The sequence below is a fragment of the Anoplopoma fimbria genome, chromosome 7 (assembly GCF_027596085.1).
Source record: "Anoplopoma fimbria isolate UVic2021 breed Golden Eagle Sablefish chromosome 7, Afim_UVic_2022, whole genome shotgun sequence".
NCBI classification, from domain to species: Eukaryota; Metazoa; Chordata; class Actinopteri; order Perciformes; family Anoplopomatidae; genus Anoplopoma; species Anoplopoma fimbria.
This window is the reverse complement of record NC_072455.1, coordinates 16,560,343-16,584,898: the sequence shown is the minus strand read 5'-3', so window position 1 is coordinate 16,584,898 and position 24,556 is coordinate 16,560,343. Positions and strand designations below refer to the sequence as shown.

General features: G+C 39.9%; 1 protein-coding gene across 1 annotated transcript in view; it reads right to left on the bottom strand.

Moving 5' to 3' along the window:
• LOC129093468 (collagen alpha-1(XXV) chain) overlaps window positions 1-24,556 on the bottom strand; it is a 145,097-nt gene that overhangs the window by 19,871 nt on the left and 100,670 nt on the right. Inside the window, 10 exon segments of the mRNA XM_054601495.1 lie at window positions 1,590-1,634; window positions 3,841-3,867; window positions 4,440-4,484; window positions 6,451-6,495; window positions 7,949-7,975; window positions 13,286-13,321; window positions 14,517-14,633; window positions 15,279-15,350; window positions 21,130-21,156; window positions 23,267-23,293. Of these exon segments, the coding sequence (XP_054457470.1) occupies window positions 1,590-1,634; window positions 3,841-3,867; window positions 4,440-4,484; window positions 6,451-6,495; window positions 7,949-7,975; window positions 13,286-13,321; window positions 14,517-14,633; window positions 15,279-15,350; window positions 21,130-21,156; window positions 23,267-23,293 (468 nt within the window).

Here is a 24,556-nt window from a genome sequence, read left to right as displayed (position 1 = left end):
GTAGTTTTCTCTAGCTGATCCCGTGTCCTGTGTGTGTATATACGTAAGCATGCAGGAAACTTATTTTCTTTACTTGCACTGAAACTTCAATCAATCCTTGTATCCAACATGTGTTAAACTCATCCATATACTGAGTCATATCTTTATTGAAAAACAATTATTCCTACCATATGTTGTGCCTTATAGTCACTTTAACATCTTGACATTGATGAGCTGAGAAGATGAGGTAATCCTATCCAAACTAATGAAAAAAAAACAACTCACCATTTCCAAGTCTTTACACTACCTTCTGTCTCTTTTTATTGCGAAATACATGAATTTGCTCTTGAAGAAACCAATGGCAGGTGACTGGCTACAGAAATCTGAATTCCCTTGGTGCTCAATTCCACTATTTCTTTTTCACTCCTGCAGTGAAAATACATCTTTTTTTTTGGTGGGGGGGCGGCTTTTACTGCGTTGAGGTAGATCAGATCAAAGCTCCACTCGAGCTGCAAAGTTTTATCGGCCTCCTCTTTCCTTTTTGTTCACTCATTTTCCACAGATGATATCCTGCATCTGTTTCCCTCAAATGGTGTCTTTCTTGGCAGCTGTGTTCAGCAGTCTTTTAAAAACCCGAGTACCCATAAAGTGAGAAGTTATCAAAGTTGTACTCCGCTGAACAGCAATAAATTGGCAGTGACATTTTGAGTACACTGCTTCTAGTCATATGCTGGTCTATCAGTAGTATTTTGTTTTTATACCTAACTCAGCATCTCTAGCAAAAAGCAGTATCTCCAGTGAATAAAAGAATCACAGTATTTTGTGTCGGCTTTCTTTTCTTAGCAACTGTGTTGTCATTTTTTGGCAACTTTGGGAAGACTTTTTATCCCTTCCGAGCAGTGCGAGCAATTTTTGTGTGGGCTGAATCCACATTTTCAAAGAACTGTCTATTGCGATCCATATAATTATTTAGTTTTCAAAAATGGTTTAAAACTAATTTGATGTGTAAAGAGGCCCAAATCTTCTTAGGTCGCCCAAAACAAATGAAGCTGTGCCCTATTTCCATAAATGCTGCTTTAACCAAATAATAACAGCAAAGGCAGCATGAAAAGTCCTGGATTGGATGCATAATCTGATTTAGGACATGATGTCAATGCACTAAACAAAAAAATAAGAAAAGCGTTTTGGACAAAAAACATGAATCTATTACTTTAGGTCTGAACAATCAGTCCAGCAGAGCTCCACTTGTGAACCCTTTTGTTGGAAATGGATCCGAACTTAACAAGCTGTCTTGATGATAAATGGTCCCAAATTAATGCACGAGCCATCCGACAAGAAAATGAAGCGTCAGCATAGCATAGAAAGTCTAATTAAGCAGAAAAGGACGCATCAAGTGCCAGGATGATTGCTGTTGTGCAGCCTTGACTACAGGTGATGGGACTCGACCTAAGCTACTTCTGCTTCTGATGCTGCTCTCCACAGGTCACCTCTCACATGCCTAACATTAACTTTTTTTTATGTTTTACAGCCACAGCCAGACTCAACTTTTTCTCTGTGCAGGTTTCAAGACATAAACACAGAGAAGGAAAGTTAAAGTGGAATGTACATACCTTCTCCCCTATATCACCTTTCGGTCCATCTTCACCCATATCGCCCTGTGATGAAATTACACAGAGGTAAACATACTCAGTTCTTGAACGCAAGAATGTGTCAATGCTGAAATAAACAAGACAGCTGAGAATGGAAAAACTAAAGATAAAATATATAAAACATGATCACCAGATTGTTTGAACATGCGTTACACACGGTAGGACTTCTGTGATTGACTGCCGTGTAAAACAGCGTAATGGATGCTTGGAGAGAAAAGCCAACTACATTGTACATGTTGAATTCACTTTGGTCACTAACTGAGTCATCGCACATGGTTCAAATATGATTGCAGGTGATGTAATACACTTTGTGGAGCATTGTGGAGGTCCTTAACTCATGGCATCAACTGTGAAGAACTTTACTTCTAAACTCACAACTTTTCCATCTTAGCTGTTTGAAATAGATTGAATTTAAGGGCTGTTTTTAGCCACGCTAGCAGTATGGCACTATGGATGGCAATATTGGTTTGGTCCATACTGAAATATCTCAACAGTGGATGGTTTCCAGACAATTGTTCTTAATGAACTAATGTTAATGGCCTTACACGCTGAACTAAGATGGTGAACAGTATTATACCTGCTTGTTAGCATGCTGAAGTTAGCTCAGAGCTCTTGCTGATACATAACTTATCAAAAAAACATTGTAGCCTATTATGTTCCTAATTTGAAGGTGAGCATATCCAAGGATTTAAAATAAGATAAGATAATCCTTTATTAGTCCCGCAGCGGGGAAATTTGCAAAAAGGGTTGTGTCCTTATACCCATGTTAGAAGTTCAAGAAAATGAGCGTCCTGAAATAAGCTCTGTGCTTCTCAAACAATCAGTTTTTATCTGTAAGAGACTGGCACTGCTTTCTGATATTTGCCTTCTGGCTCTTTAGTTGGCAACCAAAGCCAAAAACAATAGTTTATGTTAACAAATTTGGCGTCCCTGGAAATAAAAGCTCATAGTACTGAGTGAATTTCAGTGCTGTCTTTGGCAGTCTTCTGGCTGTCCTTCACTTTTCATAAATCCACAGTGTTTTAAATTAAAGTCTAATCAATCAATCATGAATAGCAATTCCAAGAATTTAAAATCAAAAAGGTTGTGTCCTTGTGAAAGAAGAAAATCAGCTTACTGTAACAGGCCCTAAGCGTGACAGCAAGCGTTTGTCAGTTTAGATGCATTGTTATTTTTTTACCATCTATCTATTGGTTAGAGGTTAAAATAACTACAAGCATGGAGTCAGAATTTTAAAAAAAATCCTGGCTGCCTCTTTACTTAACTAACAAAAGCCAAAACTGCATTTCATGTTAACACATCTCAAAAACTTGTAGTATTTCAAGTCTGCAATTCCCAGTCTGAGGAAAGGGACTCAATATGATTACAAAGGTTGGAAATAAGATATTTAACATATTCCAACACAGTAATAGTTGTTTTTTCTGTCTAATATTTGTTTTCTACAAAAAAATAATGGATAGTTTTCCATTTTAATGCTTGTAAAAACTCTTTAATGCTTGTAAAAACTCTTGCATGTCTACTCTCTTGTAGACATGCAACCTGTGACAAGACCAAGGAATGACGACATGGCTTCATCTTAACCTGATTGACCGGTATTCCCAAAGCAATCTCCTCTAGATGCAGTTTCTCTAAATGTACATTCAACCATTATTTGCACCCATTCTCCACAGAACACCGGTGATGCTGTGAGCAGTGGTTGCCTGATTATTACAGTGAAGCCGATGTGTTAACGGTGGGGAATAAGTCTGGTTTGAAGAAAAACTCAGAACAACAACTGAGAACAAGAGCCTGCAGGGCCAGTTTTGTGGTCGATGAAGAACAGTGAGTCATCACCTCCCTCCCCGTCCTGTCTCACTATTGAAGCAGTCGCAGTGTTCACAACCCCCCCCCCCCCCACCCGCTGCCGTCCAACAAAAGCGAGTAAGAGCACTATTAGAATTATGGAATGGAGAGAATAAGGCTATTGTGTGGGTTCAGTTTTTTGGTCTCCTCCGAGGCATGGTGTTGGAGAAATTGGAGTTCAAGTTTGTGACTCACTAAATAATTGAGTCACTGGTAGCCAAATCTCAGATGGGTGTCACCTTTGAAAAAAACGAGGTGGAGTTGTGTGAAATAAAGGCAGAGCTGCCGTCATGACGGCTGTTCTAACACATGCTGGGATATCAAGACTGATGCTTACAATAATCTTTGGTGATCTGAATTAGTACTTTACCTTTTCACCTCGCTCTCCCATTTCACCCTGTTGGGAAAGAAAGCAGAGCGTTAAACACATAGAAGCTCAGGGGGAGTATGTTCAGTAGGGGGAATTATTGCAGCAATTCAGGATCAGATAGTATCTGGGGTTAAATTCATGATGGATTAAGGATGTTCTCCTGTGTTATGGCTGCTTTTTCCCCAGACAGACCCTCGAGTATCTGTAGTGTAGTATTTATAAAACTTACACTGTCAATATTACCAGGTCAGAATCCTACCTACAATTATATTTCACCACAAATTCAACTATTTGTAGTTACCACTTTCACATTTAATTGCACACATTAAATATCTGTTATTAAGGTAAAATGTTATTATTCATATATTGCAAAAAAAAGATAATGTAAACATGGTCTAACAAATGTATGTATAATGTATATTCAAAAAAATATATATAATAAAAAAAATGGTATAAAAATGGCAAAAAAAAAAGAAAAGGCTAAAAATGACAAAGTTTCTTTGATGGGAAAGGATAAAAGATGATATTTTTTCTGACTTGAAAAATAAAAAAAATGAAAAAAATGATTGCCATGAATTTACAAGAATAAGAGGTTTGACCTTGGCTCCGGGGACACCGTCCAATCCTGGGATGCCAACATCCCCCTATGGACAGCATAACATACACACAGTGGCTGTATTCAGTGTGCTGTCTCAGCAATGTGACCTCTGATTTAAGGTCAGGAGATACAAAAAGCTTCACATTTAGTTCATTATATAGAGATTATAGGTGTTATGCATTTGCAGGATGGTTGATAACAGAGCAGTGGATAGGATAGATAGTGTATTTTACTTCACTTTATTGCAAAGAATGGACTCTCTATATTGTGCTGTACAGCTTCAGCTGAATAAATTCCATAGAATTCTCCCGAAAAGTACCAAAGTATAAACTATAAAAGCCGCAAACTAAATTTGAAAGTAGAGAGGATAAACAGGCTGATTAAAAGCTTAATTTTCTCTGGTGTGGTTCTGAACATGAGCAAAAGAAGAAAGCCAAGTCCATCTGATTAATGCCAGTTTGTCGCGGCTGTCACTAAGAACCTCGCTCCATCTGTTGCCAAAAACAATTAACCTTGTGACCTTTGCAAACCTACCACATCATTAGCCTTTTAGAAGAGTAGCAGCTATTTTTCAAACCAGGGTGACAAGCTAAACTGGATGACGCTGATTATTGTAGCCAGAATGGAAGATCTGTCATTTAAATCAAAATACATGTCAATAGGCTGCTCAATACTGGCCTTATTGTCGGGAAAACTGGGTGATTGAATGCACTCATTTTGGTAACAAACTGTGCTTATTTTTCTTTCTCAGTTCGTTATTGTTTTCATTTTTTTCCCCCACAATGTTTTGTTTTCATGAAGGATTGTGTATGATCTGTGTATAGGGAGTATCCCCTCTTCTACACACTAGTGGTGAAACTCTTCATAAATACTGGAATCATGTATCATCTATCAGCCCACATATGGGAGTCATTGACATAATGATGATGATATATTGCCATAATGATGATGGGGTCTGATTAAAAACCCCTAAACTGGGGCTGATAAGGTTTGCATTAGTAATCATCCGTTTTTTGGTGGATATCTATGTCAGATCAATACGATGTCTGCCAGTCAACCTGCCACTGCTGGCAGAGCAGCCGTTATTGCTTTAGAGTTCAACTTTCTGCATGAGTGACGGTTACATACCATAACATAGTCTCTTTTATAACTGCATTGCACAGTATTGGAGTTCTATTTCATGCTGGCAAACTAGACTCCTTACACAAGTATGAAATTATGCCTTCAGCTTTTGGTGTCTCCATGTTGAGTATGGCTTCCACTCTGGTTTCTATTACAGCCATGCGTGCCTCTCAGCTCATATCTTTATAAATGCATGCTTGAGATTAGGAAGATGTCGCCTCTCAAATCATCTCTCCATTCACTCTCGTTTGTCCTGGAATTAACATGCTTCCCCATTTTTTTCCCCATTGCAAAACACCTGCACTTTGTCTTCTTTATTCAGTTTGAGAATGAAATGCAGAAAAGAGCCGAGAGTGTGAACAGATTCACAGGCGGCCGGAATTTGTGGTTAAGACTCGAGGATGCAGCCCAGGAGGATTTCTCCCAAATAGGATAGCGGTTTGAGATTGCCAGAATGCATGGCGGAACTTTTTTTAAATGAAAAGTGCAACACATGGCCAAAAGGACTAATGAAAGACTCTAAGTATGTTAAAGTCAGTTTTTTGAACATAAAATACTTTCAGGTGTGGCTGGAAGTTAGCCTTTTTGGTACTTTTTTATGTGTATTAATTTATGAGGGAGGCAATATACCATGTTACGGCTACATTTTGTACAGTTTTTTCACCTAAAAATATCCATCTGAACAAGACAGCTAAACTCATCTTGAAACCTTTGTTAATAAAAAAGGGAACTGACATCACGCTTTGCTTGTAAATCCCTCTGCTTGATTGTAAAATGAAATTTTACAACTGAAGAAGATTAACAAAACTAGCCTAAACTATGAATTTAGAAATGTGTACCGCAATCATCAACTGTATTGTTTGCATATCTCTTTATATGAATGACCTCACCTTCAGTCCATCAACACCTGGGTTGCCAGGAGGCCCGAGGGAACCCTGAGAAATAACACACAAAGGCCTTTAATTGTTTCATTGCATTCAACAATCACATTGTACTTTGCTTGCAAAGAAACTGGGCATTGCAAAGTTATGGTTATCAAACAATAAAATAAACAAAGCAATGTAGTTTTGCTGTTAAAAAAATATATAGTACCACGATACCATCAAACGTTGACACACACAGACGTTGGATTAAAAGCAGACCTGTCTATTGTTCCCATCCCCGCTTCAGTGTGTGCTGATCTTACAAAAACCTGGCCAGAATAAATATTGCATGTCATATTTTAACAGCCGCTATGTTATGGATGTCAGAGGCAAAGGGCAAGGCTGACTCTGCTATGAGAGAAGAGAAAGTGAGGAAACTTTTTTAATATATACTGTTGCTCCTATGTTTGCATGTGGTCCTTTAACTTACTTAAAGCAGATGATTTAGACTCTGAGGTTGTACCAAGCATGTTTTAATGAACTCCTACTCCCTTGCACAGCGGTTTGCTTATGTTGGCTGTTTGTGCTTCTTCGTAATAAAAATGAATTACTGTTACCGTGGTCACATTTATGCATGTATTAGAGATGAGTGAAACAATGGTGCATAGAATTGAAGTAATGAAAAACTATACTGTATATCCAAAGTGTAACATGGGATGAAGGAGAATTGGATGGCATTATGGAGTGAAAGCAGATACAATATTTAACTATTACTATATGTATAAGTTCAAATATATGACTCGCACTCTACTCTTTATCATGTTGTGACACCAAATCAATCAGCAAGGTGATGAAACTTGAATAACTGTTGTCACGGCCCCTCTGCTTAACACAGCACTGCCCCAGCAGCAGATCTGATTGAGTAGCCTCCGGGCCTGGCTTATGAGTCATTAACACGGCGGTGTGTCATCAGTGACCCCCTCCACACACACACACACACCCTCCCCACGCCGACGGGAGGCCTTGCCGACAGATGACAGCGCAGACAGGAAGTGTCTGATTGGGTTACACTGAACAAACACTGGCAGCTACCTGATGGCTGGATATGGCTTACATCTGTTCCCCACATCAGCCCCACCAGGGACCCGGGGCCTGTATCGCAACGCTTAAGTCCAGGTTCTCTGTTCTCTGTCTCCCTCCTAGTGTTGTTAAAGCCTTAACTCTCCTCTTGTTCATTTACCTGCCCCGACCGTGGCCCTGCATTACTAATCTCCAAGTAAATGTATTCAACACCCAGCACATGTTTTTACAGCCATTTGTGCAACTTGTGCACAGTTACTATCAAATCCAAAACATTATTCTACTTCTATAGAAATCCTCATTTGGTTTGTTAGAATTTCAACTTTTTCAGTGTGGAATGTATTTTTTTTTTTCAGGACAAAACTTAGTCAGGGAATCTAATTTTATTTAAATTAAAGAAAAGTAAAAAATGTCAATGGACAAAGAAAATATTATCTAGACTTACTTTCTCCCCTTGTGGCCCTTCAGGTCCCTATAAATGAGAGGCGAGACAAAGAGAGAGAGAAAGTGGAGGAGAGACAGAACAAAAAAAGTCCATGTCAGATGAAATAATATGATTTGCACAGCCAACATGGTCACAGCAGAGAGACTGGCAAGGCTTCTGGTCGGATTCCATACAGTGAGCACACACACCCTTCGGGCAGAACCGAATCACAATCGATCCCTTGTTTTACCCTCCGACAAAGACTGAAAATCAGCCTGTGCCTTCTTTTCATCGAGCTTCACCATAAACATTGAATCTCTAATGAGACCATGAATAACAAAATCTTTTACGGTTTTATCTTTCATGTTGATCTCTTTCTTTATTTGTTTTAGCGACTGTAAAAACTTGTTTGGCTGTTCCACATTCTAAGCTTACAGTCCAACACATAGAGAGGTTGATAACCTAAATGGGCCAACAGTTGGAAAGCCTTACAAAGCTAATAAGTTAAACAGGGTAAAAAAAGGCGCCACATCCCTAACTGATATTTAACTCGGTGATAGATGTGTCTGGGAGGACAGTTTCTATATTCAACTTGCTTTTTACCACAGTAAAACTGGAGGCAATGTTGGACCCATAACCTACTAAACTAGAACTGCTGGACTGCTTTATGATCTAAATGAGGACCAAGTTAAAAGTTAATTTCTTCCATTTTGGCTTCACACGACTCAGAACTGTTGCAGGACCCACGGCAGTTCATCAACACCTCTAAGCCTGGCTGCTATGACACTTCATGTTGGCCAATATTTTTCTCCCTGTCAGCTCAGGATCTACAGCGAACGGTGTCATTTGGCTCATCACTCTCAGTTGAATCAAGGCCAAGCAGGCCTTATACCCCACAAGCTCTCTACAACAGTTTTCCTTGCCTGATTCATGTTGATGCAGTATAATTGGCAAAACCTAAGATTTTGTTCCCTGATGAGTGTAAAAGGTTTGTGTGCCTGTATGCGAAAGTAGCGAACAAGGACACATCACGGTCAACAAGTTTTACTTTCAGTGCAATTTTTTTTTGAAGAAGACATGTAGGTTGGTGGTGGCCAACGTATGCCTTGTATCCAAAGCACCAATGGATGCTTAGCTCAGCAAAAAGGACGATAACAATGGCTAATTTTTCGGAGAATAAACTGTTTGTTCAATCTCTTGTTTTGTTTTTCTTGATGAAACAAGGCGATCACCAAGTAGCTGAAGCTCAAAACTTTCCCATTCTGAATTTCCATTTCACGTTCTCACATTAACAGAAATAGCCCACACAGTTACAGCTCATTTATAGTGCATTCCATCCGCACTTATAACAAAAACCTCAATGAACAACTTTCATTTTACCAGCCGACCAAGAAAAAGGTTTTCCTCCCGCTTGCCTTTAAAAGCCTTTGTTGGCTTTCCTCAGTAGGGTTTGGTAAACATCTTTATGACCCTCTAGGTATGTGAGAGCATGTGCCACTCGCCTGAGCGCTAATTAGCTTGGCTACATCTGAGAGCACTCAGGAGCTACTGGCTGAAAAGGAAATTTTTCACAAAGTCAAGGGCCCTTGAGGAAGTCTTGGTCCTGGCACTTTTGTTCTCAACTTAGGGCTCTATAAAAATAAAAATGGAGAAGAATCCAAACATTTTCTTTCAAAAGGATAATTTTTTCAACTTAAAGTATTCATCCTGATACCACATGCTCAGCATACAGCACCTCAGCTGCCTCATTTAACATTCATAAAAGAAAATAATCGGCAAATGTGCAATATCAACAGGACGCCTATTGAAGTCGAGCATCCAAGCACAAATACAAAGCGCTGAATGTTGGTGCTTTCATTCATGACTCGGAAATGACAAACAATGAAGCAATTGACAGGTCCATTCCCACACTCAGACTGCAGTTGAACCCTCAGTCACTTGAAGAACCACCAGAGTGTACATTTCTCGCTCAGCGTTCACAGGGAAAATATTTCGGCTGATAAAAGCACAGAAGAGCTTCATGTTGGATCTTTCTGTTCAAAGCCTCTGTTTCACTTAGAAGATCATTGAAAAAGCGTAGCAATATAGGACAGCTATTAACATTAACTTAAGTTACTTTCAGATTTAAAGGAAAAATATTTTTTGACAACCTTATTGTTACCTCAAGTTTGGTCGATATAGCAAAACATTGTGCTCGCCACCACCACTGTTGATTGTGCACATGTGTGCTTTATTTAAACTGTGTATATGACTTTTCATTTTGTAAGACCTTTCAATCCCACTAGCTTTACTGCTGCTACAACTACTACTGTAAACAAAGCAGCAGCTATGTAGCAAGAATATGGCACATATAGACCACCCAATCAACCGAAGTGTTAACTAAGAAGTAGTTTTGAAATGCTCTCAGTGGATTCCAGTTGAGTATTTGTCAATTTTATGCAAAATGACAGTGTTGACCACTGTACTATGGTAACCTTTATGCGTTGCAGTTGCCATTAAGGTCTCTGTTGTCTCTTCCTTGGTATTTCATCTGGGGCTCTGATTAATTATGTTTTTGTTTTTTAAAGCGAGTTTGATATATTTTAGACTAAATATTTACTTGACTAGAAATTCTATACCATTAGGATTGAGTATTTTCCACTAGAATCACATACTTAGCACTCTGGAGTGTTGGTCAGACATTTTGATAGAGCAAACCATTCATCTAAAGACCAAAGATGCAAGCAGAAGAGCAAAGAAAGTCCCCTTGGAAAAACCAACGAGAGAATGAAAGAGGTTTTGGTAGAAAAATATGTAGATATACGACAAATAGAGCTTGGCTGTAAAAAAGAAAGAAAATTAAATTTTGTTTAAGAACAAAGAAAAGATATTTGCCTATTGATGTCAACGTTTGCCACAGCATTGGAGTCCACCGAGCGTGTTCTAAGTCATTTGCTCACATCTTTGCCCCTTATGTTTGGCTTCACATTAAAAGGAAATTTAGTCAAGGATACAAAAATATTGTAGGTATACCTTCATTATAAGGTCATATTAAGTCAATTAAATCCCTACATGCATGTCTGTTGTGCTTTTAAACAAATAAAACATGCGCCAGTGAGTCACTGGCGCATGTTGGGTAGTTCTGGATTGAAAAGATGTAATAGAGGAGCAGCGAAATTAAAAATAACACCAAAACGCAGATAGGGGAGTTTTATTAACGGACACCACATAAAATACACAACTGTTTTTCTTTTTTAGTCTTTTGGAAGCAAAATCAAGTCCCAAATGAAAACTGTGTGCAAGGCTAGAAGCCACCTTTATAGAGATGAAGACCCCCTTAATTTACCCCAGAGAGACTTTATGGCACTGATGGTTTCGAATTGAGTCCTGAAAATATTTCCTTTTTCTTCCTCCCACCTCCCCCCTCCTCCTTGTTGCTCCACAAGGGCTTAATCCCTCTAACCAGCACCATATGTCCTGGAAGGCTGCTGGAAAAATCTGGAATCTACTTTTGCCTCTTTAACAATAGCATATACATCAAAAACGCTGAGCTGTGTCAAGTGGGCGCTAGCTCCTAGAGCACCATAAAAGAAGCAGAAGTTGGTGAAGGACCAGCCTCAAAATCCCTACCTTCAGTTGACTTGTGCAGATCTAAATGGGCCGATCAAAGGTTATCCTTTAAGCTTGCTGCACAAACTGGAGCCTATCAGTCTAGTTGATTATGCACATCTAATTCATATTGATTTCCAAAGGCCGATCAAGGGTGTGGACTGGAGTTTTGGTTCTGGATGGAGAATTTATTTTTATTCCCTCTCCAGAGGCTTAAGAACCCAAATTATAATTTAAAGAAACGTCTCCCTCTAATCCATTATCTTATTTTAGCAAAATAAACTGCTGCTGACTGGAAAGAGAAGCTAGGAAGCTCCACCGTCCATGTCACATCACATCTCTTCACAACCTCTAAGACGTGCTCATCTCACGCTGCTTTAGGGGGGGATTGATTCCTATATTATGGCATTACTCCTTATTAAAAGTACATTAGTGTCATGCTGTATACTCCTGAAATAGTATGCCTTATTTCAAGAAATACAGTGAGCAGCGCATATTTATTATTCAAAGCTCCGGGCGAGGCCTCCAAGCTCATTTTGAATGGGATTCAGCATTCATCTTTTGGAGAAATACTCCAGCTGCTCTCGTGAGAGGTTGTATAAGCACTGGAGACTTATGGGAGCACACCTGGGAACACTGAGAAATCTGCTGCAAATTTGACATTCATGACACTAAAAAAACATGCTGCTTACACAGCGATGAGCACAAGGGGGGATAATGGGTAAAACGTATAATTAAAGCCAACAAAAGCGGAAAACTGCAGCAACATAAAAGCAGAAGAGGGTAACTCTCGAGTTAATGCGTCTCTCTAGCCACTTAAGCACCACCATCCTTCATTTTCTCTCTCCATTTTTTTCTAATCCACCAACTTTTTCCACACCATGGAAAGGGTCAGTGATGAAATCAGAGATGAAAGCGCTTGATAACACCTCCTCTGTCAGCTTTACTTACTCTCTTGCAGTTGTGAAAACTGACATCACCGAGACTTTTCTCATGTCACGTTTTCCGTCTTTTCTTTCTCTGGAATTTGGCTTGACCTATTCGATGTAGCTTTTATGAGGAAACTTTAATCAAATGCTTTATTTGCTGAACACCACAAGTGGTATCCAGTTGCTGTTAACTGGAACAGCTTGTCCCTACTGTATAAGGAGTTTTTCTTGGAGGGTATCATAAATTGTATCATTGATATTCAGCATATTACCCCAAAACCTTGGGAATATCTCTTAAACAAATGTGCATATAAAAAAAACCATCCTAAATGCATGATTGCTTTGTTAGTTAAAGACACAAGATAAAAATGAATAAACTCTGTTAAGCTACAAAATCCAAATAGATGTAGTGTATTTTTGATAACGTCTCAGTGGATTTGTATGCAAATGAAACACGTCCAGCAAAAAGAAACCGCATCCACATGACATGAGCCATTTTGGAAATTGTTGGTATCGCTGGATTTTATTTGCATTCAATGTTGAACAAAGTTTAGGATACTCATAATGAAAAAAGGTAAACAAGTGGAGTTAGTTGATAAGACTGATACCATTCTCATGTCTGTATGGTTAAAATGAAGCTACCTACAACAGGCTGTTAGCTTAGCTTAGCATAAGGACTGGAAACAGGGAAACAGCGAGCCTGGCCCTGTCCAAAAGTAACAAAATCTGCCTACCAGCGCCTCTAAAGCTCTCTAATAACACATACACATATCATATTTGTTTCATCCGGACAAAAGCTGAAGCATAAAAATATCACAACAAGGAAAAAGTTTGTGCTTACCATTATTCCTGTTTCTCCAGGCTGCCCTGGATCACCCTGTATAAACACAAAACAGCCAGTTAATGGAGGAGCATTGGGCCAAGGCTTCTTTGAGAAGTTGAGAACACGCATGGTGTTTTAAAAAAGATCATAAAGAGCATTCTGAGTAAAACAAGTCAAATATTAGGGTGAAAAACAGCTGCATTTTCCACAATATAGTTGAGTTCCCCATTTCTTTTAGTGTTTTAACAGCCGCTGTGGTTCAACGGAGCCAGGTTGCCAAGTAGAGCTCAGCATTGTACTGCTCATATACCAAGTTGGCTGGGAGGCATTTCATCATGCTGTGGCACCTGTAGCCTTCACTGTCTCTTTCCAACCTTGTTCTAGTCTCTGCTTTCTGTTCAGGCCTGGCTCTTGGATTTCCCTGCAGTTTCTGGGCTAGAAAAGAGACATATGCCATGGCCAGATTTCTATGCCAAAGCCAGGCTTGAACATTATTCCATTTTTGCCTCTTTGTGACGGTTACAAGGCAATTTTTGCTACCCTCCTTCTGTGGCATTTGCGGTAGGAGAAATAAATCATGGGAGAAATAAAGCACACCGGCAAGATCATTTTAATTTCTTGGAAAAACGCAACAACTATTGCAACTGCAACTGGAAGAGCTGAAAACAATAATCATCAAAAACTTGGAAAGAATCAGATAAACAACACTTAATATTTTTTGCACTCCCACTGTGAACTCTGCCAACACAATAAAGATCAGCCGGAGCCCTCAGAAGGTTTTATGGCTTAAGATAATTGACAGGCCTTTTCTGTTTCTTCTTTCGCTCACAGGCAGAGATCACATAAATTAATGTGATGCCAGTGACAGGCTTAAAGACTTGGAACATGTTACATTATAATGAAAAACAACCAAATAAACGTAAATCCATACAAAGAGGCAGTCTCTTGGGAGCATATTCATGTTGAGCTAAACACATCAGGGCAATGAACTGCAATGTAGTTTGTCTAGTCTTCATTAGAAAGCTTTTCATGGGGATAAACCCTCCCAGCACTGTGTCAAAGTCATATTGAATAAGAGTACATAAAGAGCTGAACTTGTTTTACTCTAAATGGAAACAATGCAGTGCTTTTTACAGAGAAAATCCCTAGAATTCTACTGATTCAATGCCATTTAAATAATACACTCGCTGCAAATCTTTGTTCAGTTTATTCAAACTTCCTCAGTTGTCAGGTATAAATCAATACTCACTGCCAGACCGGGTACACCTCTGGGTCCATCTTTCCCTGTGTCCCCTGGAGGCCCCCTCGGCCCAGGAGGGCCCGGTGGCCCTGGAGGCCCTGGAGGCCCGGCTTGCCCTTGATCTCCCTGTGTGGCAAAATAACACATTTAAACATCAGTACTCTGTGTGATATTGTTGGATCCACTGAGACTGGAGCCACTGCAGTTAAATGATAATGAAGAGAGAGTAGTGGAATGATCTCGTGGGTGGCTATGGGCCGCCTCCATTCATAACATGGAGGAGAGTTTGCATTTTGGGCCTTATGGCTTAAACTAGCAGACAAGATGGAGCTGAATCTGATTTGTAGCGGGGACAGTAATCCCCTAAAATCTATGCATTCCTAAATGGAATTAATGAGTTGAATAGGAGTTGTGCATTAGGCACCAAAAAAAAAAAGTGTGGAGCTACAATAATCGGGGCAAAAATACACTGAAAAATATGTGGTCCATTATTCTACTGGATTATAAAAAACTCTAAGAAAACCTTCAACAATCCATTTTTTAGGGAAAGTGCTTAAAGTGTTGCCAGTACAGTAATTCATTTTACCTTAATGAAAACTTGTTTTTTCCCCTCATTTCCATATTTCACTTTAACATTAACAAAAGGAGTACAAAAGAGTACTTATGACGGTTGTTTCTAAAAGGGTCGCATGCAAACTGCAGAATGCCCAGAGAGAAGTGATTCGGTGAGACTTGGCACGACAGAGAGACGGGAGAAGACACAGCCACTACCTTAATGAGCCGTCGCTTTATGAGCTGCTGGTCAGCGGAAAGAAAGCCATGATTGATCTTAGGGAAGACCATCTGAGCAGGTGTGTGAGGTCAAGAAGGCGGAGGTCAGAGGTGAGAGAAGGTTGAAGAAGGATGAGGTCCCAGAAGAAGGAGGAGGAGGAAGGCAAATGCAAAAAGAAACAGATTTTGTTAGAAAGTCCTATGTTCATGAACCCCCGTCCAGCGACTTTACAGATAGGGGGAGAAATCCACACTTTTCCAGCACTGAGGTGGTTTGCTTCGGAAGTCTGGGCTTTTTTTCTTGGAGCCAGGACCCATAATTACCACCTCAGGGGTGTAAGGGCGCCACAGTGGGCTCGCAGACCCCGGAAAAAATGGGATTTTCTCCTCCTCTGTGAAAGCACTGCCATTATCTTCATTGCGCCTGCTGCTAAGTCAGACCCCGGGAGCTGCACACACTGAAACCAGCGTGGTCAACCTTCTGAGTTGAGGTTAATTTCCAACCTTGTTGCTTTCAATGCATGCATTATTCTGCTAGTGTCCATTGGTATTAAGTGGCTTCATCCATCGCTGAAAGAATCCCAAATCCCGAATGCCAAATTGGTGGATTGAAGGATTTGTGGCGAACCATGGGCATGAGCTTTAGAAAAACATTTTGCCACTTTGGTTCATCATCGAGTATTCCTCTTGGAGTTCCTTCCATTTATTTTAGCATCAATGGATACAAGCCAGACCACGGCTTCTTGTTTCAGTCAGCTACATATTTCTGGGTTGTAAAAGGCCACCTTTGCTTTAAATGGGGAACCTGGCATTAGGCATGGAACAGATATCTCTAGTGACTGACTGGTAGCGGCAGTGGGGGAAGAGGATAATGATTGACTGGCTGTGATTAATTAGATGGGGTTTTTCCTGTGCCTAGTCTATCGTCAGGCTTTGAGACAAAGCAGCCAACAGTGATTTATTTACTTCCAGTGTGTGCTACAGAGGGGTCGGACTGAGCAACTAGGCCGCACCACCACCGACAAACCTTGACAGTCAGGATCTGATTGCTGTGCAAAGCAGCCAGCGTAGGGAGACCAGGCAATCCCTAAAGGGACAAACAGCAGAACATGGCACAACACACACATGACACTCAAACACTGGGTGAACAAAAACAGTTAAAGCAGGAAGAAGATGCATCCAACTTCAAGATATTCTCACAAATTTGTGAAACAAGCAGTATAATATGTGAAATACTTTGACATTCATTCGAGGGGATTTTTTGAAACATCAAATTCAACTGTCAAACAATTTGTTAAGAGGACAAGACATTTCAATTCAGACCTACACTTTTTATTTTAAACATCCACGCTTTAAAACAGGTCCAAGTATAGAATGCATGCTACAATGTCATCACGAAAGTAAACATTTCCTGTTGTTTTCTTCTGAATATACAGACAGAACATTTGGCCAGATGATTATCTTAGAACAGACTTTGAACTATATCGTGCTGGTAAATTGAGGAGCTGTATTGTTCGCAGAGTTTTAGGGGACATTAAGGGATTGAGATGTTCACTGGCAATTCAATCAAATGGTTTCCAATTCCCTTGTTAACAATGGGCATGATAGATGTGATCCACTCATGAAAACGAATAAAAGAAGAAAGCATCAGGCCTTTTTCTTGTTAAGAGGAGACAAGGGTGTATAGCTGAATGCCACCTTTAATCTGAATCCAGAAACACTGACATATTGTCAGCCAAACATGGTTTAGAATGTTATACTCAAATAAATACACTTTGTTTAGTTTTATTGACTATCATCAATCATTCTTTAAGGGTATATTGTCCATTCTTAGACATATAGATTTATATTTCATTGCACTGCCGTGCAAGCTTGCAAAGTCTTTGATAGTGACACGTCTTTTACAGTCATGTTGGAGTATTAATGTCCACTGAAACATGAATTGACCGTTTGCAAAAAAAACACGAAACAGCGCTTGTCAATTCAAAGCTTAGCAAGAATAAATAGGCATGGCAGAGCTGTCAAGCTTTGTTTTTTTCAACAAGCTAAGGTGGTGTTCATGGGGCTGTTACTAGAATTTACAGAGTTTGGATGTTGTTGTCTTTTTTTCTTAGCCTTTCCAAAACGAAACACACAACAGAGGCCTTATTGCTTCATAAATTACTCTGCAAAAAGGGAAAGCTTGGTGACAAACACTGGAACGTAAATGTTTTTACCTATAATGCTAAGTATTTATAAGAACATGTAAAGATTCTACCACATTGGTTGTACAGTGATTGCATATTATCTATCTTTTTGTTGCAGGTTTTGCTTCACCAGAAATAACCAATCCAAAAGAACAGTATTTCTCAAAGACTGGCACACTAGCATAAACATGCCCTGTAAGAGACCAAATCTCCCTCCATATTCAAGTTTTAAGATAAAATCTGGTCTATCCAAACATGGCTTTGGTGCCATCCCTCTGGTTTCCAAAGATAATTCAAAAAGCATGGCTCATTAAGAATATGGCTTTCATGGCAGGCAGATTGAATTCAGCCCTGCAGCAGAGCAGAGCAATACCCTTACATTGGAGACAATAGCCATGCTGTGTGTAACTGGGACTGAAGCGCAAAATATTTCCTAAGTTATTTACAACCTCAAACATCTTGAGGACAAAGAAAGGAAAACAAGAACTGGATTATGGTCAGGGTGGAAACAGTCTATCCAAAGAGTCCTGGCAGGAAAATTAAATGTGGCGCATGTGCAGACTGGTGCATGTGAGTGTACTCTTGGTTGTATCAGCAACCTACGCTGACCAGTGTGTGTTTGAAATGTGTAAAAATAAGACAATGATTTTTTGACCAAAAACCGTAGTTTGATCTTCCTGTGCAGAAGATGAGAGTAAAGCAGAGAAAAGCTTGACTAGGTGTGTGTTAGTGATCACCCCGCGCTGCCTCTGCGCTGATGTCTATGTGTGAGAATGATAATGACATGGCGGTTGACAGAGAATCCTAACCATTCACAGATTTCTTTGTTTTGCTTCTCTCCTCGAAAGTGGATGTTGGTTATTTGGTGAGGAGCTCTATTGCTAAATATTTGCCTGCAGCAAGATGACTGCAACTGTAGTAAACAAAAAGCCAGATATGAGGACAATCAGCAACAGCCGTCATAGAACACTGGCCAGAACCAGCATCTCCACGACCACACCAAACACACAAAACATCCTGACCAAACGCAGGCTGAGGCATTTTCTGAATAGCTTTATGTGGATTGGATTACCAGTTCTATGCACAGATGGCTTTAATACATTCAGGAGGGGAATAGTACATTCATTTAAAGCCTCAGATTTGGCATCAATGTGATTCATCAAATGTAACTCAAGTGAAATTAATTTTAAGGACTCTTATTTCATGTGCAAACAGTGGGACTGTAAAACACCTCCTGTTCACGCCTGAAAAGTAAAATCCTGGAAATTACATAATCACAGACTCTATATTTTGGAAGAAGATTGCAAATTGGTCAATTCCCATAATGGGAGAAGTAAAGTCCTGGACAAGCTAGAGCAGGGTTTTTTTTGGTTTAATCACAGGAATGTTTCCTCTAGCTGACCCAGGAATTCACAAACCCTTGCCTGACACCTGTAGCTTGTGCCATCCCTCATAAAAAGACCACACAGCTTTCTTGGTGACACACAGAGCCAGTAACTCCTGTGAATTATACCCCACCAGTTGAGCTACGACGGTGGCCACACATTTGTTTGTGAAAACTGGCCAATTTATTATTTGTTGCTTGTTTAACCTTTGGTGTTTGGATGTGGCCTTTGACTTTCAGGGCCGACAAATGGCTGACCCTGACATGTGGGTAACAGGCACGGAAGTGTGTGTCTGTGAGGCCATGTGGCAATTCTCACACTGTCATTGGCAACAGGAGGCTTAGGGGTTTTGACTTGACCTAAACACAAACACATATTTTATAAGAATGCAAACACAAAAAGTCTATCCTTTTAATGATTATAACTTTAAATGTGTTAGATTTGATGTAATCTGGCAAACTGTGGTGTGTAGGGGACATATTTTTGACATGCCCTATTGTTTACATGAACCTCAATATGGGTTTAATAGCCTCGCCGCACACAGTCAGTACTGGGCATGAAATTAGTTTAATTTCCAGCCAGATAGAGTCAAGGTCAGGCAGCACTTGTCCCGTTATGTCTTGATTTATTAAGGAAATCTCTCTAATACTGTTCCACTACATTCACCAACTAATCTAATGTGCAAAGTCAATATGCCATTCCAGGGAGGTAATATAATTTGCTGGTGACCTAGACTGCTTTCATGCCCCTGCAGTCCTTCATATGTGCCTGGGACTGTTTGTTAATTTGTACCTGTTAGGGGACAATTTTGCTGTAATTGGAAGTTAATGAAATGCTTTCTTGAAGTGGACAGTTTATGTATTTACTCTACAAGACAAATAGGGCCTGGCTGGTCCCTGTTACAACTCTGTCAGCCACACTGCTGTTTCAAAATTGTAAATCACTTCACTGATAGGTACAGATGACTCCATTTCCTAGGTTAAAAGGGTACAAATTATGACTAGAACCCAAGAAATTCTTTCCAAACGGCAATAGTTTACTACGGTCAATTCAGCTAGTAAGCCAAGATATTTCCCTTCTGCCCGGTTGCAGTGGTTTAGTCTTCGCAACTATAATAATTATCCAATACTTTCCATATCATTAAAAATTAACTAAGGATATCACAAAGCTGTAAGATATTATTAGATCTTATCAAAGTGTGAAACAACTCAGAGATCCACAATTTCTGTGAACTTGGCTGTCATTTGAGGAGTGCCCATATGTGGCGTAATACGTATCGCTTCGGGACCACTAATCGAATTTCACAGAGAAGGTCATTGGTATTGACTTCCAAATCATAAGAATTGTGGTGCTTTGGCATGTAGAACTGGCCTGGAGGAGAGCTGACAGAGATAATTGGCAAACTACTAACGTCTGTATGGGCGCCGATACAGAATTGGGATCAGATCCACTTGGGAGATGGCTGGTGCTCTGGTGACTAGACAACCCTCTGTTTTGTTGTGTTCTCTTTGCGTTGTGCTCCAACCTCTATATGATCTCTTTCACCATATGGAAATCAATTACAGCCATTTAAAGTGACTTTGAATGCATACCATCTACTCTTGATGATGACAGCAGATACAGAGGAAGTGAAAAGTCCCCATATACACATGTGACCCCAGTTAATGCAATCTACTTTAAACAAACCTGTGCAGTCGCAGTCTGCTTTTCAAAGAGGCCTCATTTTTGAACCATTATTTGAGGAAATAAGGGCGCTCTTGCTGCTAGTTGGAGATGGAGTAATTCATTTCAGAGTCTGTCAAGCACGGAAAAGCACTCACATAATCATCATTTAGAAGCAGCACTTTTATAGAAATGTCAAACTACGGAGCTGGAAATGATTAAAGCTGTGAATATACCGTGTCACATTGAGGATTGAAGTGAATCACAAGTAATTATAGAGACAGAGCTAGTTGGCTTTTGATTATAGCTGATATTTAGCAGATATCATCTGCTGATGTTCAAAAAGCTTGTACGCATGTTCAATTTGAAAACAAGAGGTTAAGAGAAGGTCTTCGCGTCCCAAAAACTTTATCACCCTGAGGTATCTTACACGTGTTCCAGCCCATTCTTGATGTTAAAATGAATGGTGCTGAAATGCTTGTTGTATTTGGCCAGATGGGAAGAACACTATCCCAGGAATTCCATGCATCTCAAACCTTTTGCCCACAATTCCGCTGGGGGAGACACACACAGTCACATTCATCAGCTAATCACAATAAGTCAGAGTAAACCACATACCCGTGGTCCCTGGTCGCCTTGATCCCCCTGCAGAAGATAGGGAAAATAATTTGTCTTGAAATGCAAAGGTCAAACACAGAGTGGACGCACACACAGACACAAGTACAATGCTAACTGCCGAGACACTGAAAATCACCGAGGCATAATTCAGAACACATTGATAACGAAAATAATACAGGAACCCTCAACTATTTAATGTGGTTGAGAATAAAATCACTTATGATAACATGGACTGAGATGAGCTGGGTATATGGGAGAGAGAGAGAGAAAGAAAGACAGCAGTGGTGTGAGGTTTGGTGGGTTTTGATGAGGAGGGGCTTAGTGTGGGCGAACTGCATTGCCAGGCCAGATTTTATGCCCCAGAGATCTTTGGCTCTCTGCCCTCATTGGGGGTAGATCTCTGTGGACGTTCCTGAGAAAACGGTCGGTTTTGAATTAACCTGCATGGTGAAGTCTGTGGGTTTATCACATTAGAGTGAAACCAAACCAAAAGCACACTTTTGTTTGAAACAACTGAAGGAAGACCAAATGTTGGAAGCTGAATTATAGCCGTAATCTGTCTAGAATTGGATAACTGAAAACCCTTAAACCATCTCTTCTGCACTCCACTCTCCTGGCTGAGTTACAATTTAGCAACAGCACTAAAAAAGAGCCGGACAGCTTGGACGGGGATTTTGCTCAAACAAACTTCTATGCAACGCCTGAGTAATTTCAAATAAAACAGATCTCGGAATATTTGTAATTTTTCATTGGGTAGACGTTCCAAAACCGTATTTAACGGAGGAAAAAGTTGTGAATGGCCACACTGATGCACGCTGTATTCGTCTTGGGTGGGAGGAATGCACACAGTTGTTTTTCATTTCATTAAACTGCAGATGCAGTGGCTCACATTAGAGGCATGAACATGCATCCAATCAGCCGGACTGGGTTATTCACGATTGTCATAACGGATGCTCCAAAATCATTTAAATCTGTTTTTTTAAGCCATGCTTATGGGTTCCATTTTGTGCTTTGAGGGGCACCAAATAAGAGATCACACTGTAGATTTATTACATTGGTCAGCGACAATAACCAACATCATTCCACACCCTACAGTACTAGAAATCATCTGGTACCAAAGAGTGCGACTTGATGCAGATGACAACTGTGAACCATTTCTCTGTGATTGACTCTAGCTCTGGTTAGCACTCTCACGCTATATCAGTTTATGTTTATTTTACAGCACAACAATAAAATAATCCTATAATGGGTTATAGTCCATGTTGTTGCTCACCTCATACAAAATATTAATACATACTTAATTTATTCATTGATGGCCTGTTAAACAGAACAGCTCTTCCCCAGTAGCATTTTACAAGTATGCACTTTTAGCCACTTGTTTCCATCATGAGTGAATAAAGGGATTTATGTCAACTTTGGTGTGAATCAAGGGATGACAGGGCTTCTTTCAACGCAAAGCCATAGGCACACATCTGTCCCAGAGTCCTGATGACTTATAAAGAGACAGTGTGGTTATTTTGCATGCTCCACTGCTGTTTTATGGAGGAATGCTCAGCGAGGCATTTGAGGGCTCCAACTTGGACTCTGGCTTTGAGTCAATAATGTTCTGTGATCAGGATTTGTGAACGACAGGAGAATTCAAAAATTCAGCATGATATGAATGGGAATTATTGCCCCAAAAAGCAAAACTACACTGTCTTTATGGAGTATTATGCTAAAAAATAGCATTATGGGATGGTTATTAAAGACTGAAATGTCGATGGAATCACTTTCTTATTGAGAATTACATAAGAAAATTGATACCACCATTTACAGTAAATATGAATCTGGAGCCAGCAGTAGGGTAATAGTCATTACAGAAACAAAGGAGAACATCTAGTGTAGCTGGACAGTATTTGATAACCTAACCGCACAGAACTAGGCTAGCTGTTTTCCCCTGCTTCCAGTATTTGTGCTAAGCTAGCTGGCTGCTGCCTTTAGCTTAGCATGCAAATATCAATATTTTTCCAAACTCTGGAAGAAAGAGAATAAGCTGATTTTCCAAAAATTGGAACTGCTGCTTTACGCTGTGGAACAGAAAAACGCAGTAGATCAACAGTATACCAGTTAATATATCAAACTGAACATAATTACTCACCTTTTCACCCTTGGTACCTGAAGGGCCCTACGAAAAGAGAAAGCAATGATTAACAAACTTTTTTACAACAAAAAATGATGACCCATGTCAGTTATTTGTAATCACTCTGGTGCCTTGGCACACAGTGGTAAAACACAATACACTACAACGTCTGTAAAAACAGGGTGACTAATCATGTTTGCCAACAAACAAACAGCTACTTAACAAAGTTTGAACAGCATGAACTTCAGAGGGAGAAGGCGAAATCCAAAAATGAACAAATTGAGTTTTGATGAAACATTGTGCACTTTTTGAGAACTCAGTATTTGATTAAAATTCCCTGTCACAGTCTGGAACCGGTACTTTATGTATTGTAGATGGCAGGGCTTATACAAACATATAATTAAAACTAAAAACAGGCCCAAATCAAGTCCTTGTTTACTTAGAGGATCAAATCCAGCATCTCCGACCAAGTATTGGCAAGCACATTGTAAAAATGTGCCCTGAACACACAGCACTTTTTGTGAGGCAGTTTTTGCATCCAACTTCTGTCAATCAGCTAGCAGGGACTCCTGGGTGGGCTCTGTAAAAGGTCATCACTGAAGTAGAGGGTTTGACAACGAGGTGTGCATCCACACGCTGGAGACTAATGAGCTTGTGTTCAAAACACTATTTTTAACATTGAAGTTGAATGATGAAGCCCAGTATTCAGGGCTTTCTTTCTTCCTCTGATTTCGAACTTTTGGAATAGGCTAGAATTGGAAAAATCAGTATTAGGTCAGTGTCAACACAGCAGATTGACTAACAGACCATGGATACTGATGCTAACCTGTATTTAACCTGAAAAGCTATCTGTCAAATATTTGAACTGAATATTCCACAATCACTTCAAAGGTTTGGGCAATTGTGCATTTCTTTTATAACTGCCAAAAAAACATCACATATGTCCTCAGGTAAAAAGAACAAGTTGTTCAGCTGTCACCAATGCAACTATGGTAATAGCTCTGCGGCGGTAACTTTTCCAGGCTAATACCAGTCAAACGTGGTTTGCTTCCAAAGATATCAGACTCACAGAGGAAAAAGTCTGCTGACACTAATCCATAGATTGATGCCATTAGAAGCAGACCTGTGTTTGGTCCAAAGACTCACAGGAACACCCTCCAGTGATCCAGAACAGCAGGTTTTGCACACACAGACAGGTTTCCACTGCGCTGGCACACAATAGCACGGTCGAAAACCTAAATGCTCTAGAGATAGTCCAGCAGTTTTCCTCAGCCAATTTCCCACACTGCTCTGCAGGAAGTGAGATGT